This window comes from Miscanthus floridulus, chromosome 1 (assembly GCF_019320115.1).
Source record: "Miscanthus floridulus cultivar M001 chromosome 1, ASM1932011v1, whole genome shotgun sequence".
Lineage (NCBI taxonomy): Eukaryota > Viridiplantae > Streptophyta > Magnoliopsida > Poales > Poaceae > Miscanthus > Miscanthus floridulus.
In genome coordinates this window covers 42,534,538-42,550,906 of record NC_089580.1, presented here as the reverse complement: position 1 = coordinate 42,550,906, position 16,369 = coordinate 42,534,538, and the positions used below count along the sequence as shown (strand labels likewise).

Sequence of the window (16,369 nt, the reverse complement as noted above, 5' to 3'; positions counted from 1 at the left end):
ATGTGAATGAAGTTTGCTCCAATTGATCTAAGGGCTGTTTTGGAGCTACCTAGTGCTAGATTTAGCAAGTGTGCACCACACCTAACCCACTAGACTCACCTAGGTCAAGCTACCCGTCCATACCCCCCTTAATAGTATAGCTAAAGGAAAAACAAAGTCCTAAACTACTCTAAGTGTCTCTTCAACACCAAACGACACTTAGAACTAGTCTATCCTTTGAAAACTAAAATGATTTCCATCGTAGGGGCATGACAACCATGATTACCCTATCAATTGCCATTACCATAACCTAACTTAATTGCCTTTGCAAAATATATGTTAGTCACAGTAATCACATATTATCATTAATCACCGAAACCCAACTAGAGGCCTAGATGCTTTCACCCTCCATCGACACAGTCCCTGAGGAAGTGGAACTTCATGTCGATGTGCTTGCTTTGGTTATGGGGAACCAGATTCTTCACGAGGGTGATGGTAGGCTGATTGTCCACCATCAGTGCTGGTGGGTGAGCTCCCACACCGGTCAGCTCGCCCAGCAGCTAGCATAGCCACACAGCTTGGCACGCCGCTACTTACTCTGCCTCGCACGTAGATAGCGGCACCACCTTCTGTTTCAGCGATAGCCATGAGATTGGAGCCAACCCTAGGAAGACGAGCATGTTAGAGGTGCTCCGCCGTCCATCGATGTCCCCCGCCATGTCTGCATCGCTGAACACAGTGAGTTGCAACCTACTTCTACCGGTCTTGGGGAAGATGATCCCCTGATCCACCGTCCCCTTGACGTAGCACAGTAGCCGCTTCATCGCAGCCCAGTGATCCTCTCTAGGAACCTCTATGAAGCAACTGACGTAGCCCACGACGAACGCAATGTCCGGCCTCGTGTGGACTAGGTAGCGCAGACCGCCGATGATGCTCTGATAGAGTATTGCATCCACCTTCGCCATGGTACTAGCCTTCGACAGCTTCAGTCGCTCCTCCATTGGTGTCACACATGGCTTGCACTTAGCCATGCCCCTCCGCTCCAATAGCTTCAAGGTGTACGCGCTATGACCAAGCGTGAGTGCCTCCTTCTCATGTCTCACCTCAATACCGAGGTAGTAGGAGAGTGTACCGAGATCGCTCATTTGAAAATGAACCGCCATCTCGCCCTTGAAGCTATCGATGTCTTCCGCACACGTGTTGGTGATGATCAAGTCATCCACATACACACCGACGATGAGCTCCTCCTTCCCTCGTCGCTGCGTGTAGAGCGCATGCTCAGTTATGCACCTCGTGAACCCAAGCTCGCCCAGCGTGGCATCAAGCTTGGCGTTCCACGCTCGTGGGTTCTACCATAGCCCATAGAGCACCTTGCACAGTCAGAGCACCCTATGCTCCGCTCCCTTGATGGTGAAACCTAGAGGTTGCCTAATGAAGACCGTTTTTGCCAGCTCGCCATTGAGGAAGGCCAATTTTATGTCTAAGTGATGGATGCACCAGTCATTTGCTGCTGCCAAAGCTAGTAGCAATTGGACAGACTCCATGCGCGCTATCGGCGCAAAGACTTCTCGAAGTCGATGCCCTCGTGCTGGACAAAGCCTCGGGCGATGAGGCACGCCTTATGCTTAACAATGGTGTCATGCTTGTCCCGTTTGACCTTGTATACCCACTTCAGGCCGATCGAACAGCATCCTAGAGGTGGATCGATGAGATCCCAAGTCTCGTTTTCCTCGATCGCCTTCATCTCCTCCAGCATCGCCCGTCACTAATTTCCATCGTGCTCGGCTAGCGCGAACGTGGGTGGTTCCTCTACACTGATAAGAAGGAGCTCTGGGTCATTGAGCAGCTGACCCGCCAGTCCTAAGGGCCCTATGCCATCGACGATGTAGTCTAGCCTACGGAACCATACCTCCTCACCGTCGTGGAAGGCATCCACGAACTCAGTGATGTCACTTGGAGGTGAGGCAAACTCGATTAGTGTTGATGGAGTTCCCTATTCCGCCGGAGTGATCAGCACAGCACCTAGAGTGCTCGGCACCCTGGATGCAGTGCTCAGCACTACTCCTAGACTGCTCGTCACCACTCCTGCAGTGCTCGGCACCACTGTAGGAGTGCTTAACCCTAGTCTTAGAGTGGTCAGCACCACTGCAAGACCTCTCGACTCCGCTACGGGAGTGTTTGGCACTCGTCCTGGAGTGGTTGTCACCACTCCAGGACCTCCTGACACCACTCTTGGAGTGCTCGGCACCCCTCCCAAAGTGCTTGGCACCTCCCTAGGAGTGCTCGACTCTATTGTTGGAGTGCTTGGCACCTCTTCCCCAGCGTCTCCACCACCGTGGATGACCAAGTGCTCGACGATGAAGGTGCTAGTGAAGCCGCTAGCTTCCTCCGTGCTCAGACTGTTCCAGTCCTAGGCTACCTTCTCATTGAACACAACATCGCGTGAGACAAGCACCTTGCCTCTGCGTGGGTCATAGAGCCGATACGCCTTGGTACCCTCCGCGTAGCCCAGGAACACCATCGGTGTGCTCCTGTCCTCCAGCTTGGTGAGGATCGGCTTCGTCTTCCTGACGTGGCCGATGCAGCCAAATGTCCAAAGGAAGGACACGCTCGGCTTGCGCCCATACCAAGCTTTGAACGTCATCTTGCCCTTTAGGGCCTTAGTGGGCACACGGTTGAGGATGAACACTGCCATGGTCACCGCCTCACCCCAGAAGCTTATCGGCATGCCCTTTGCCTTCATCATGGATCGAGCCATGCCGATCACCGTCTGGTTCCGCCTTTCCACCACGCCATTCTACTATGGTGAGTATGGCGCGGTGTGGTGTCGCACCATACCCTGATCCACGCAGTACGCAGCAAACTCTACCAAAGTGAATTCACCGCCGTGATCTATCCTCAGCACGCGTAGCTTCTTGCCGCTCTCAGCCTCCGCGTGCATCCTAAACTTCTTGATCGCTACCACCGCTTCGTCCTTGCTCGTTAGGAGTTGCAGCCACATGTAGCGGCTGTAATAATCCATGAGCAGGAGAAAGTACCGCCGACCACCATTTGTGGCTGGCATGATTGGTCCACAGAGATCGTCGTGGATGAGCTCAAGAGCGTCCACCACACAAACTTGGCCGTCTTTGGGAATGGCAGCCTCCTCTGCTTCCTGGATAGACAGCTACCACACAGCTCGCCTCTATGCTCAATGTGGGGTAGTCCTCGGACCATCTTCTCTAGCCGACCAAGCACGTCGAAGCTGAGATGTCCGAACTAGGCATGCCACAGCCATGGTTCCTTGGTGTGCCATGCGGCGAGGCACACCGGCTACTCCACCTTCAAGTCGAGTAGGTACAACCGGTTCTGGGACCTCTTTACCTTGGCAAGAAGTCGCTACTCCCGGTCCCTGATCCTAATGACTCTGTCCTTGATTAGTACCTCGCTACCACGCTCATCCAGCTAGCTAATGCTGATGATGCTTGAATGTAGCTGTAGGATGTAATATACATCCGTTAGCGCATGGTGCTCACCATTCTAGCACTTGAAGATGATGGTGCTGCGCCCTCAGATCGCCACCCTTGAGCCATCACCGAACTTCACCGTTCCGGTCATATCGTCATCGAGCTCGGAGAAGGCTGCCTTGGAACCCGTCATGTGGTTGCTGGCACCAGAGTCCAGATACCACCGCTGCTCCTGCTCGCCGCCCACACATCCGAGGTGAACTTGGGCATGCTGTTCATCGAGGTTGACAGCCTTCAGGGCCTTCCCAGACCCTTCCACCGCCATCACCTCTCCCTTCTCCTCGGCCTCGACGTCGTGCAGTGCATAAAATATCGCCATCAGGATAGTGGCTTCATCATCATCATCAGCTTACGCCAGATGAGCCTCAACCTTCTTCTCCTGCTTGTGATTTGGGCACTCCCTTGCCCAATGGCTCGTCGTCCCACAGCGCTGTCAGGCGTTGGGGTCAACCTTTTTCTTCTTCTCTGAAGAAGCCTTGCCGCGGCATTTGCCATCGCCACCGTGGCTGGAGGAGGCTACCCCAGAGTTCCTCCGAGAAGCCCAATCCTCCTCTGTCAGCAGCAGTTTGCCATTGTCCTTCATTGCTGTCGCCTACTCTAGGCGCTCGTCCACCGCCCGCAGATGGCTTGTCACATCCTTAATGGTCAGGGTGGACAAGTCCAGCATCGTCTCTATGGAGAGAGCGATCTGGATGTAATTCACCGGCACAGAGTGGAGGTACTTGGAGACCGCCTCTTCTTCATCGATGGTGACGCCGTGGCTCTTCAGCTTGCTGATGAGAGTCTGTAGGCGGAGGGAGAAGTCCTCCACCGATTCACCATCCTTGAATTTGAGGTTGGCGTACTCCTACTTCAGAAGCTAGGCCATCGCCTTCTTTGCACGGTCGGAACCGACACGCATCGTCGTAATGGCCTCCCACGCCTCCTTAGCAGAGCTCTTCGTTCCCAACGGCTCCCTGTACTCCGCCGGTACAGCAGCGAGGATAGCCTCCAACGCTGATATGTCATCTTCTTTATTGTCGGTGCCCTTGTCAACAGCATTCTAGAGCCGTCGGGCTCTGAGCTTGACCTTCATGGTCACCGACCACTCGTCATAATTGGTGCGAGTCAGCGTTGGCCAACTGGTGCCGCTGGCCTCCCGCACCATGCGCACAATGACCTCCTGTTATGGCTGGGCAGCCACAGCAGCACCGCTGCTGTCGCCCATCTCCAAATCATCCGTCATCGCCAGCGGTTGTCCGGTGACGGCGCTTGTACGGCTTTGATACCACTTGTTGGCCCACAGGATCACCGGCATGGGTGAGTCGACCACTCACCAGTGTTGCCGACCACGACAAGCATTGTCCGACCACATACTATGGCTAGAGGTAGAAGACGAGAGGGAGAACAGAGCACACACACAGCACAAGCACTAGCGTTGGCCGGAGCTCTGCAGATGAGATGGCAAACTGAACTCGCTCTCTCTTTACTGAGTTGCAGTGGCAAACTATATATACAACTCTATCCATCTAGTCCTAGTACAACTACCATACTGCTATAGTGACTAGATGAGACAGCAGAGCTGACTCTGGCGCCTGCTCCTGCTGTGGCTACAATGCGGCAGGTGAGCCATTCAGCGCCTGCCCCTGCTGTGGCTATAGTACACAGTAGAGTACCTTTTCGGCGCTGCCTTCCCCTGCCGTGTGTTCACACAAGGAAGCAGTAGATTATTCAACAACGTGGTGTACAAAGTTGTATCTAAAATGCTAGCAAACAGGCTTAGATCCATTTTGCCGGATGTTATCAGTGATAACCAGAGCACGTTTGTGCCAGGAAGACTCATTACTGATAATATTCTATTAGCTTATGAGAGTATTCATACCATAAAAAAGAAACGTGGGAAGAAAGGGTTGTGTGCAGTGAAACTTGATATGCACAAGGCATATGATAGAGTTGAATGGGTATTTCTTGAGAAAATTATGATAAAAATGGGTTTTCATCGAAGATGGGTTACTCTAATCATGGCCTGTGTCAAGTCTGTGAAATATAAGGTCGGAGTAAATTCGATGGAGACTGAAACTTCCAAACCAACAAGAGGGCTGGGGCAGGGGGACCCCTTATCCCCCTACCTTTTTCTCTTGGTGGAAGAAGGTCTATCAAGATTATTGAAAGGAGCAGAAAGTAGAGGTGAGCTGCATGGAGTTCGAGTTTGCAGGGATGAACCAGTAGTATCCCATTTGCTGTTTGCAGATGACTCTCTAATCTTAATGCAGGTGAATAAGGAAAACGCAGATAACCTGAATAGCTTGCTTGATCGCTACTGTGTAAATTCGGGACAGAAAGTTAGTGATGAGAAGTGCAGCATATTCTTCAGTGAAAATACAGATGTAACAGTCAAGGCAGAGGTTTGCGAAGCTCTCAATATTGTTACTGAGTCACTGAGCGATAAATACCTTGGACTGCCAGCATTGGTAGGGATAGACCGCAGTGACAGTTTTCAACATCTGATTGATAGAGTTCGAGCTAAAACAAAGGGCTGGAAGGAGAAGCTCTTAAGCATGGGGGTAAGGAAATTTTGATAAAGTCCATTGCTCAAGCTGTGCCTGTTTTTGCGATGATGGTGTTCAAAATCCCAAAAAACATATGCAAAGGGATGTCAGACGCCATATCTCAATTCTGGTGGGGTGATGACGATGACCATAAAAGAATTCATTGGAAGGATTGGTGAAAATTATGCATACCAAAGAAAAGGGGAGGTATGGGTTTTAGAGATCTGGAAAGTTTCAATCGGGCTCTGCTAGCTAAGCAAGTGTGGAGGTTACTGCTTGAACCAGATTCTTTATGTGCGCAAGTTTTGAGAGCAAGATACTACCCTAATGGAAAACTCTTGAATGCAAAGCAGAAAAGTGGAAGCTCATACACTTGGCAGAGTATTTTGGCAGGTTTGGAGTGCTTCAGAAAGGGATATATTTGGAGAGTTGGAGATGGGTCCCAAATTAAAATTTGGGAGGATAGCTGGATTCCAGCAAGTCACAATCTAAAAGTATTAACACCAAGGGGGTACAATTTCCTTACTACAGTTGATGAACTTATTAACCCAATCACTGGGACGTGGGATGAGGAGTTGATCAAGGACCTGTTCTGGACAGTGGATGCAAACAGGATTCTGCAGATCCCACTTGTGCAAGGAAGAGAGGATGTAGTAGCCTGGCACCATAACCGAAACGGGTATTTCTCAGTCGGATCAGTGTACCATATCCAGTGGTTACATAAGTTTGGTGCAAATAGGGTGAATCAGCAAGCGAGTGGCGTGGGTGATGAGAAAGTGTGGTCAAAACTATGGAAATTAGATATCCCTGCGAAGATCAAAATTTTCGGCTGAAGGGTGTTGCATGGCCTCCTACCTTGTCGTGGGATCCTGGCAAATCGCCATATTGGAAATTTGGGCAGCTGTCCAGCCTGCCAAGAGGGATGTGAAGATATAAAACATGTTCTTTTCACCTGTAACCGAGCAAAGGAAATTTGGCGATTGCTTGGAGTGACAAACGATATTCAAAATTTGTTGCAGGTTGATCGGTCGGGATCAGTAGTGGTGGCGGAGATGATCAAAGCATCAAAACAGCTAGATGCATTGAATCATGTAGGATTGACAGAATTAATCCTAACTGGTGGTTGGTATTTGTGGTGGGAACGCAGGACGCTTGTCCATGGTGATACTGTTCAAAATCCGACAAGATCGGCAATGGCAATTGCAACGCTGACTACCAACTATCAAAGAGCAGTAAAGAAGACGGCTAAAAAAAGGAGGGCCGGAAGAAACCACCGGAAGGCAACTTATTGCTAAATGTGGATGCAAGCTACAATCAGGACCGGGGTATCGGTAGTACAGACGCTGTAATCAGGGACTCCAGTGGTTCTTTCATAGCTGCTGCTGCACGATTCATTGAACATGTGCAAGATGCACCGATGGCAGAGGCAATGGCACTCAGGGAGGGACTGTTACTAGTACAACAGATAGGATGCAGCCGGCTCATGATTCAGTCAGATTGCTTGGAGGTGGTCGAAACGATGAAGCAGGATGGCATCTCTGCAACAGCTAGTGCTCCGGTATATGATGAATGCTCCCAACTGTGTCAAGACTTTGTATCTATTTCTATTGAACATTGTAATGGGGAAGCCAACAAAGTAGCCCACGAAGTAGCTAGATTAGCAATGGCATCGAAGCTATCTTGTAATTGGGTCGATGAACCCCCTAGTTTTATACTAGAAGCCTTGGTGAATGATGTAACTCTGTTCGGAGATTAATAAAGTGCGCCAAATGGCTTCTAAAAAAAAAGGGTCAGCGTCCCTCGAGTGAGCCGTCGCATCGCAGCCTCCTTGCCGCCGCCGACATGCTGCAACTCCGAAATCGCCTCCTCTCTCTGCTCCGCGTCGCCTCAACGCGACACTCCCCAATCCACCCCCGCACATCGCGCCTCCTCTCCACCTCCACCACCCTCCCCGCGGCCTTCTCCCTCGAGGACTACCTCGTCGCTGCCTGCGACCTCGCCCCAGCCCAAGCCCGCGAGGTGTCCAAGAAGTTGTCCCGCGAGTTATTATCCATTGGATCCAGGAGATCATTGGATGAGCTCTCCTACTCCCGTCTCAACTCCGCCTCCAACCCTGATTCTATCCTCGCCTTGCTCTCCGGCGCCGGCCTCTCCCGCGCTGACATCGCCGCCGTCGTCTCCGCGGACCCGCTGCTCCTCCGTGCTTCCGTGAAGAACATCGCCCCCCACCTTCTTGCTCTCCGCGACCGCGTCGGTCTGTCCGTTCCCCAGATCACTCGCTTCCTCATGGTCAGCTCTCGCACTCTCCGCAAGGGTGACGTCTGTTCCAGGCTCGAGTTCTTCATCTCCTTCTATGGCTCGTTTGAACAGGTCCTGGTGGCCGCAAAGAGGAACATGGCCCTCCTCACGGCGAGCCTTGAGAGGTTAATCAAGCCTAACATAGCTTTGCTTCGTCAGTGGGGTGTTCGAGATATTACCAAGCTGACTTCAATCAGCCCGTGCTTGCTTGCGTTCAGCCCGGAACACGTGAAGGAGGTTCTGCTACGGGCGGAAGAACTTAGGGTGCCACCCACTTCGCGGATGTTCAGGCATGTGGTGGCGGTCCTCGCTAGGAATTCCAAAGAGGAGGTCGCTGCCAAGCTTGAGTTCTTTAAGAGGACTCTTGGTTGTTCTGAGTCAGAGCTTTCCACTGCAGTGTCCAAGAAGCCAGCTATATTAGGATTATCTGACGAGATTCTTCTTTGCAAGATTGAATTCCTTGTCAATGAGGCTGCAATGGAGCCACGGTACATTGTGGAAAGGCCTGTCCTGCTCACATACAGCCTGGAGAAGAGGCTAGTGCCACGGCATTATGTCATGAAGGTCCTGCAGGAAAAGGGATTGCTGAGTACCAATATGAACCTTTTCACATTTACTCAATTTGGAGAGGAAACTTTCAAATTGAGATTCATCGACTGTCACAAGGACTCTGTTCCTGACCTTGCAGATGCTTATGCTACAACTCGTGCTGGTATTGTGCCCTCTAGAGTATAATTTTTGCATCTCCTTTTGTGTTTTAGGCGGATGGTGGAACTGTTCATGCTCATTGCCTCATTGGAAGATGTCCACTGTGCAGGCCTTCTCAATTTTGTTTTCTGCAATAGAATCACCGGTGATCTCTGACAGCTCATAGACCTGCTATTATGATTTCTGTACTAGAATTACCGGTGATCTCTGACTGCTCATAGTCCAAATTTAAGTTATGGTTATTTATGGAGGAGCTGGGTTTGAATTCTCCTAGAGATTTAATCCGCGGGTTTGTTAGTTTCTTGTTCTGCCTAGCACATGGCTGAAGGTTATCCTTAAGTTACTGTTTCTTCTGTAGATAAGTCTGTATTTGAGAATTTATTATGCTATTTATAATCTGACAGTATCTGCTTTTCCTTGTATCTAATCATTTTTTGTTAGCATGTTTTATTCCAACTGATGTTTTACATAGGTCTCACACTCTCACTAGCTGAATGGATTTTTTTTTCTACCGGTGCCTACATTGTACTTGAGTGAGGCTGAAGTAGTGGTTTCCTGGTATTGACCTAAAGTGCTACTTAGAAGAAACTCTTTGAAACAATTTTGTAAAGCCGGTGTTGTAAGGGCCAACAAAATATTGTAAGAAATGTTTTGGCCTTTTGGGTGCCATGGACCTCTGCCCATGTGCAAAAGAAATGTTTTCAGCTCTCTGTTACTTGAGGGTGACGACTTCATACGAGAGGATACTAATTTGTTTGTTCTTTCATATTGTTCCTAAATCTAAGTCTCAAAATCGTTTATTACCAGTTTTTTAGGTTTGTGCTGTTAAGGAGTTTCTCTCTAAACATTTCTAGTTTTATGGTATGTATATGATAGATAGCAGGAATGATGCTTGTTTATAAGGTTCTCCTTCATATATGTCATACTATGCATTCTGGGTTACCCACAGTGAATGGATGTTTCTGCACTAAGTAAAATTTCTGTCCTTGAAATTTTGAAATAAGAAACACATAATAACATCTTTGCAGTATTGTTCCAATCAAAATTAAACACAGTCGACCTAAGTAAATTATCTGATGATCAGTAACCCTACCTTCCAGACATCAGTTTTCCACATTCTCAACAGCCCATGCTTGACATGAAGATGCCAGACATCAGTTTTCAGACATTCTCAACGGCCCATGCTTGACATGAAGATGCCCATGTTTAGGGTCCTCACTCTCCAGGTGCTGAAACCATCTGGCAATTTCTCATTTGTTTGGAAAGAGATTTAAGTTCAGGGAGGAATGAATCTTTCCCGCGTGTTCATTCGTTCGGTACACAAAATTCAAGGAAAACACTAGGAGACAGGAAGGGATGAGAATCGATCGATCATCAACCGCTCATGCCCACGCTCGCTTCTTTGGGATAAGATCGAGCGTCTTGACTTTATCTATCCTGGCGGCGACGATGGAGTCGTTGACGGTGAGGCTGTCGCCGGCGGCAGAGGGCGTGGAGAGCTCGGCTGTCACCTGGTTGGGGGCCTCGAACACCAGGGCCGCCGGGGCGTGGTCGGCGCCGTCGAGCGCGGCGTTGATCCTGGCAATGAGCTCCTGGCCGCAGTGCTCGTCACGCACCTTCCAGACGCACTGCAGCCGCACGGGCCGCTGCTCGTCGCCTTCGCCGTCGGAGAGGACCAGCCTCCAGCCGACGACCATGAAGAGGAGCCTGCGCGCGTCGTCGAGGGAGAGCGGCTCCGCGTTGGGCTGCAGAGGCAGGCTTGCCAGGGAGAGCGCGGAGAGGGTGGGGATGAGGATCTGGTGGAGCGTGTCCACGTTGCCCAGCACCTTCTCCCCAAACTGGCTCTCAATCTCCTCCGGGAAGGGGTCGCGCGCGCCAAGGTGGCCATCCGTTATGATGGTAAAAAGTTAAATATCCCTCGCCCAGCAGGTCGGCCATCGCCACCACGCAGCCGCGCGGCTTCCTGCTCCGGTGAGGCCGAAGGAAGCTTGCGCTGCTGCAGCGGCATGTGGCGGCCGCGGGTGCAGCTGCTGACGGGGCGAGGGAGAGCCTGAGCGCCATTGAATTTGGTGGAAACGGACAACGGAGCAATGGATGGCTGGCAGTAGCAGTAGCTGGGAATGGATAGTGGCCAGGTCTGCCTTCTTAAACCTCTTGTCGTCTTCTTCCAGCTTCTAGTCCCTTCTGCAACTCCAACGCCACTCATTCCACTCATTCTTGTCACATCTAGTACTTCCTGCTTCTACTCGGTGTGCTCTAGGCTTCTGGCTAGGAGCCGTCGAGCCCTCACGTGCTGATATCAATCAAACAGATTAATTTGTTTACGAATAGTTCAATTCTGAATACATACACATAGTCACTTGCATATCACAGCACTGAGCTTTGAGGGCACATAAACATATTGTTTAAGTAACATATTATACATTACACCAAAGTGCAGTTCAACTGCTTTACAAGCAGGTACAGTACATACTGAATAGGTACAATTCCACAATGCTTTAGAAATCCCCACTACACATTATCCAGGAGGGGACTTTGACATATACTCACCCTGTTAGCTTGTTGGTTTCAGCCAGCCTTATTCAACCAGCCAACAGTGTTTTTCTCTCACAACGAACCAGCACTGACCAGCCCAGAAAACAACCAGCAAACACGCCGACTGTATCAGAATCTAGATGTCCAATATCACGACGTCTATTTACAAAACCATGCTGTCTGTTACATGATGCTATCATATCATATTTGCACTACACCACCATGAGGTAGGCTCTCTTACCACGTTACAAAAGAGCTCTGATTCACCGACAACTGAATCAGAGTGAATGTCGATGCGTAATTTATGGGCAGACTGTGGAACAATCTATTAGAGCTCTGATGATAAACCAGAGGGCATCGAGGCCCTACTGGTGAGAGCGGGCCTCATCGTCACCAAAGCAGATTCATTTGCACCGGCTCTCAAAGCAATCCGACCAGCTTCCAGGAATCTGGCGACAGCATCCTCTGCGTAGCGGTTCGCTTTCCCGACAGTCATGGTCCTGCCAATATCTGGGTACGTGTTCAGTACATGATCACCGTTGAGCTGCGAGGCAAGTTGAATCAACTCCACTTGAAATTCTGAGAGTGATGAATCTTCCTTGGGACCAAATGGTCGCAGTGACTTTGTCACCTCTGGGAGCTTCTCTGTTTGGGAGAAAAAAGAATGCCTAGTTAGGACCCTAGTAAAATTGATCATTCAAGTATAGCTGTCCACGTGAACACTACCCATTGATAACTCCAGGAGCAGAACATGCTACAGCATTAGTTGACCTTCGTTTTTGTTCAAAGTTCATTGATAAAGTACCGACGTGGCAGGTATAGTGCCAAAAATGTCATAATTGTTATTTCATTGCCATAACACATATACCAAACTACCATAAATACATACCTGGACAGTCAGTTCTTGGTGTTTTCCTGATTTTAAAGTAGTTCTCAAAGGTCCCAGCCCATGCATCTCTCTTTGTTAGAAAGTTAGAATGTAAATTGAATAGCTTCTTTACTGTTGCAGGAATGGACGAATGCTCATATTGTGAGGTTTCCTGTGGACCATTTGGTTCATGGATCACTGCAGAAATGAAAAGTAAGGTGTGAATTCTGCTGGTGAAAACATGCAGCTCAATATTGGAAGCATAATTTCCTGATGAATAGGTTCAGCAAATGTTTAAAGTTCCTAATTTTGTTAACATTAATATAAGGATAATCAAAACACAGAGATAGCATAACAATAGCATAAAAGGCAGCTCAGTCCTCTTTCATGAGAATGGTCATTGAAATGCTACTTATATAAGTTACATCTAACAAACTCTCCACATGGACTACTGCTTGCCAGACATATAGGATGTCTCCACTATAACACAAGTCGATGTAGGAAGTCTGAATTTTATTCACATAGTTGCTAAATTCTTTGCAGTGCTACTTCCCATACATGTATTAAACCTCGAAGCTGAAAGACTAAACTCATTTGTTCATCAACAACTACAGGAAAATTACAGCATCCTCTACACTGAATGTTTCTGCACTAAGTTTACAGTGACGTTGTCCTTATAAAAAGTTGATAAGAATCCAATCCAATGACATTAAAATATTTGTACTATCGCTTCAATCAAATAAAACGCAAGCTGACCTTGAAAATTAGTTCCTACCTGAAGCTAATTTAAATCAATAGTACCTATTGCCAAAATTTTCAGAATTCTATTGAACTTTTGTTTCTCAGTATGACATGCTTTACTGTCAGGAAAATTAAGAATTCAACGCAAGAAGTACTCACCAGTGCCCTTCTCGATCCAAGGTGAGATGAGAAAGGTGGGAACACGCACCCCAAGCCGTTCAAACTTGAAGTAGTATGGATCAGGCCCAACTATTCCATCAGGCTGGGGCACTCCAACGACCGGCGTAGGTACATGGTCATAGAATCCACCATGCTCATCATATGTGATAATCAGGGCCGTCTCGTTCCACTGCGGACTGGCCCTCAGTGTCTCATACACCTCTTTCACGAACCTCTGTCCCCTTGCCACATCATGTGATGGATGATCATCGTTTGCTGGGAACATCTCGCAATCGAAGTACCTCTGCTCAATCACCACATAATTTGGCAGCTTCCCGAACTTGGCGTGCAGCTTGAACTTGAGGCTGTACTGGTGGAACTTGACGAGGTGCTTCAGGCGGCGGAGGCTTTGGTAGAAGAGCGTGGCTGGGATGTTCTGGTAGTAGATACCAAAAGACAAGCCGTTCTCCTCGAGGCTGTCAAAGATGGTCTTCTGCGGGAAGCCATGGATGAGGTCCTTGCGGGCGTTGAAGGTGAGGCCGTGGGATGTCGCCGAGTGGACGAACAGGCGGTTGGGTTGCGTGGAGGTGGGCACGGAGGCGAACCAGCGGTCGAACACGGCGAACTCGTCGGCGAGGGAGGCGTAGACGGGGACGGCGTTCTGCTTGAACCCGCTCATGACATTCTGCGGCATGCCGAGGCCCATGCCGCGCGCGTTCTGCGCGAAGCCGGACATGGGGGGCGGCACCGCGGAGGTGTCGGCGGAGCCGAAGACCTGCTCCCGGATGTCCTCGAAGCCGTGGCCGGGGTCGGAGTCGACGTAGCCGGCCTCGTCGGTGACGAAGATCTCCGGGGAGGAGGGGTCGGAGGCGTTGAGGCGGTTGGACTCGCGGCCCGTGAGGCCGTCGATGTCGGGGCGGGTGCGGCGGAGCCAGCCGAGGATGTGGTCGAAGCTGCGGTTCTCCATCACCACCACCACCACCGTCTTGACCGGGGAGTAGATCTCGTGCTTTCGCCGGCGGCGCTTCAGCCCGCGGTGGTGCGCGTCCAGGCAGTGCCCGGATACGACCAGCGCCAGCAGCAGGAGCGCCACGAGGAGGCGCGTCCCAGGGACGTGGCGGGCCGCGGCGGCCATCGCGCCGGACCGGGAGCCTTCGGCGGCGGCGGCGGCGGGCGGCGGGTAGGGTAGGTGCGCTTGCTGTTCAGTTGAATTGATGAGCTCTGTTTTTTTTTCCTTTTTCAATTTAAGCAGTTGCTTTGCTTTGGCGAGCGGGCGGCGGCGGCGATTTTTTTTAATCCTTTCCGATTTTACCCCGGGGGGTTGGGGTCGGGAAGGTGGTTAGTGAAAGCGGACAGGTGGGTCCCGTTAGGTGCCGTCCGTGGACCCACACGTCATAGGGAGGGAGCTCGGTTCGCAGAGAGCACGGTGCTTGCCGCGAGGCGCGCACCAAGGCTGTGAGCAGTGGGACCTGCTGGGAAAAGCATATGCCACGTCTCGAGAAAGAAATGTGCTCACCGCTCAGGCTCAGCAGGCAGATTTTTCTTGTTTTGCTGTGGGCTACGCTAATGCGACAAGGGCCACACGCTTGCGCACTTTGAATTTTGACCGACTGCAGTCCCGTATTTTAAACGCAAATTGGCATCGATTGTGTTGATATTTATCTGCTTCTGCACTGGTCTTTGGAGATTGGGTTGCAGCAAGTGGTTCTGTGATTGTCTAGAATTTTACTGGCACAGTGCTCTAGAATTTTACTGGCATAGTGCTCCTAACAGATACTCCTATTGTCATAGGACCTGTTTGATCACGGATCGATTGTTATAGACCAGATAATGCATAAGATTATTCTAATAATTATGATTATGGAATATAATAATTAGTGTTTGGTTTAATGATTAGGGTGATTAATTATGATTGGTTAAAGTGAGAAATTTCTATTTTATCCTTTATGGTATGACAAGTTAAGCAATCAGTTGGACTTTTAGCGTCCATAAATCCTCTCCAACCTAAGTCATATAACCGATCTTGTTTGGATCAAAATTTGATTATGTAATCTGATTATTATAATCGGAGGGGTATCCAAACATATAATACTGTGTGTTGAAGCATTTAAAAATTATATATCGAAATTAAGGAATTTGAAGGACAATATGTCTGTGTCAAAATTATGTGCTATATCTTCACTTTCCTTTTTTTTTGTACAAGTTAAACAACACATCTTTTAACCATGTTGTCGGTTATTGATATTAGGATACCCAAAGCAAAAAAACTTAGCGCCCACGCTGAGTTTCTCAGATGGCTCGAGACGATTAAAATGTCTCGCCCGACCTCAAGGCCGCGGGCTCCGTCTCGCGCCGACCCCTTGGGTGGGGCTCCATCTCGCCCGACCCCAAGGACGCGGGTTCCGTCTCGCCCAAGGCCGCGGGCTCCGTCTCGCCCGACCCGAAGGACGTGGTTTTCGTCTTGCCCAAGATCGCATGCTCCGTCTCGCCCGACCTCAAGGACGCGGGTTCCGTCTTGTCCGACGGGGACCCATACCACCGCCAACCACTTCAGGTCCAAGTGTATGGGCCTGGGTAAAACTCTGAAGCCAGGGAAGAGGCTGGCACGTCTCGATGTAACCCGTAGCCATGACGGGCCATACCTGGGGATTCACATCAAGAACAGTGTCGGGCGTACCGGTGCTATTCTGCCTAATCCTCATACGGACGCTGACAGGCGCGTCAGTTCACCACGACATCCGCCAGGACGGAGTGCAACGCCATGATCGATAGATGACGCCTGCGCATGGCACCAGTGACGAACATGGCCGCAACATGGAGCCATCCTTGTTGATATCTACAGGATCGGCGGGACCCATATGAAGAAGAAGAAGAACCCGACAACCCTAGAAACCTTCTTCTCTCTCTTGTTCTTCTCCTTTTTCTCCTCTATAACCCACGCTTTCCCTTCGTCTATAAAAGGGGAAGCAGGGTGTCCCATGAAAAGGGGAGATGGGGGGAGATCTAGACACAAGAGCACGACACGAGCACACGGCTGAGCGGCAAGC

The 16,369-nt window shown here is 50.0% G+C and overlaps 3 protein-coding genes across 3 annotated transcripts; 1 reads left to right on the top strand and 2 right to left on the bottom strand.

Moving 5' to 3' along the window:
• The first annotated feature begins 7,855 nt into the window (after window positions 1–7,855).
• On the top strand, window positions 7,856–9,749 carry LOC136481212 (transcription termination factor MTERF4, chloroplastic-like). The gene has a single exon (XM_066478569.1). The coding sequence runs from the start codon at window positions 7,856–7,858 to the stop codon at window positions 9,044–9,046; it is 1,191 nt and encodes a 396-aa protein (XP_066334666.1). The 3' UTR covers window positions 9,047–9,749.
• A 298-nt stretch (window positions 9,750–10,047) lies between these two features.
• LOC136481222 (probable pterin-4-alpha-carbinolamine dehydratase, chloroplastic) lies at window positions 10,048–11,139 on the bottom strand. Its single transcript, XM_066478579.1, has 2 exons — window positions 10,939–11,139; window positions 10,048–10,901 (listed from the first exon to the last, which is right to left on the bottom strand). The coding sequence occupies exons 1-2, from the start codon at window positions 11,078–11,080 to the stop codon at window positions 10,402–10,404; spliced, it is 642 nt and encodes a 213-aa protein (XP_066334676.1). The 5' UTR covers window positions 11,081–11,139; the 3' UTR covers window positions 10,048–10,401.
• Window positions 11,140–11,418: 279 nt separating this feature from the next.
• Window positions 11,419–14,571, bottom strand: LOC136499853 (non-specific phospholipase C1-like). The gene is made up of 3 exons (XM_066495381.1): window positions 13,323–14,571; window positions 12,444–12,620; window positions 11,419–12,199 (listed from the first exon to the last, which is right to left on the bottom strand). The coding sequence occupies exons 1-3, from the start codon at window positions 14,455–14,457 to the stop codon at window positions 11,883–11,885; spliced, it is 1,629 nt and encodes a 542-aa protein (XP_066351478.1). The 5' UTR covers window positions 14,458–14,571; the 3' UTR covers window positions 11,419–11,882.
• Between the last annotated feature and the right edge of the window lie 1,798 nt (window positions 14,572–16,369).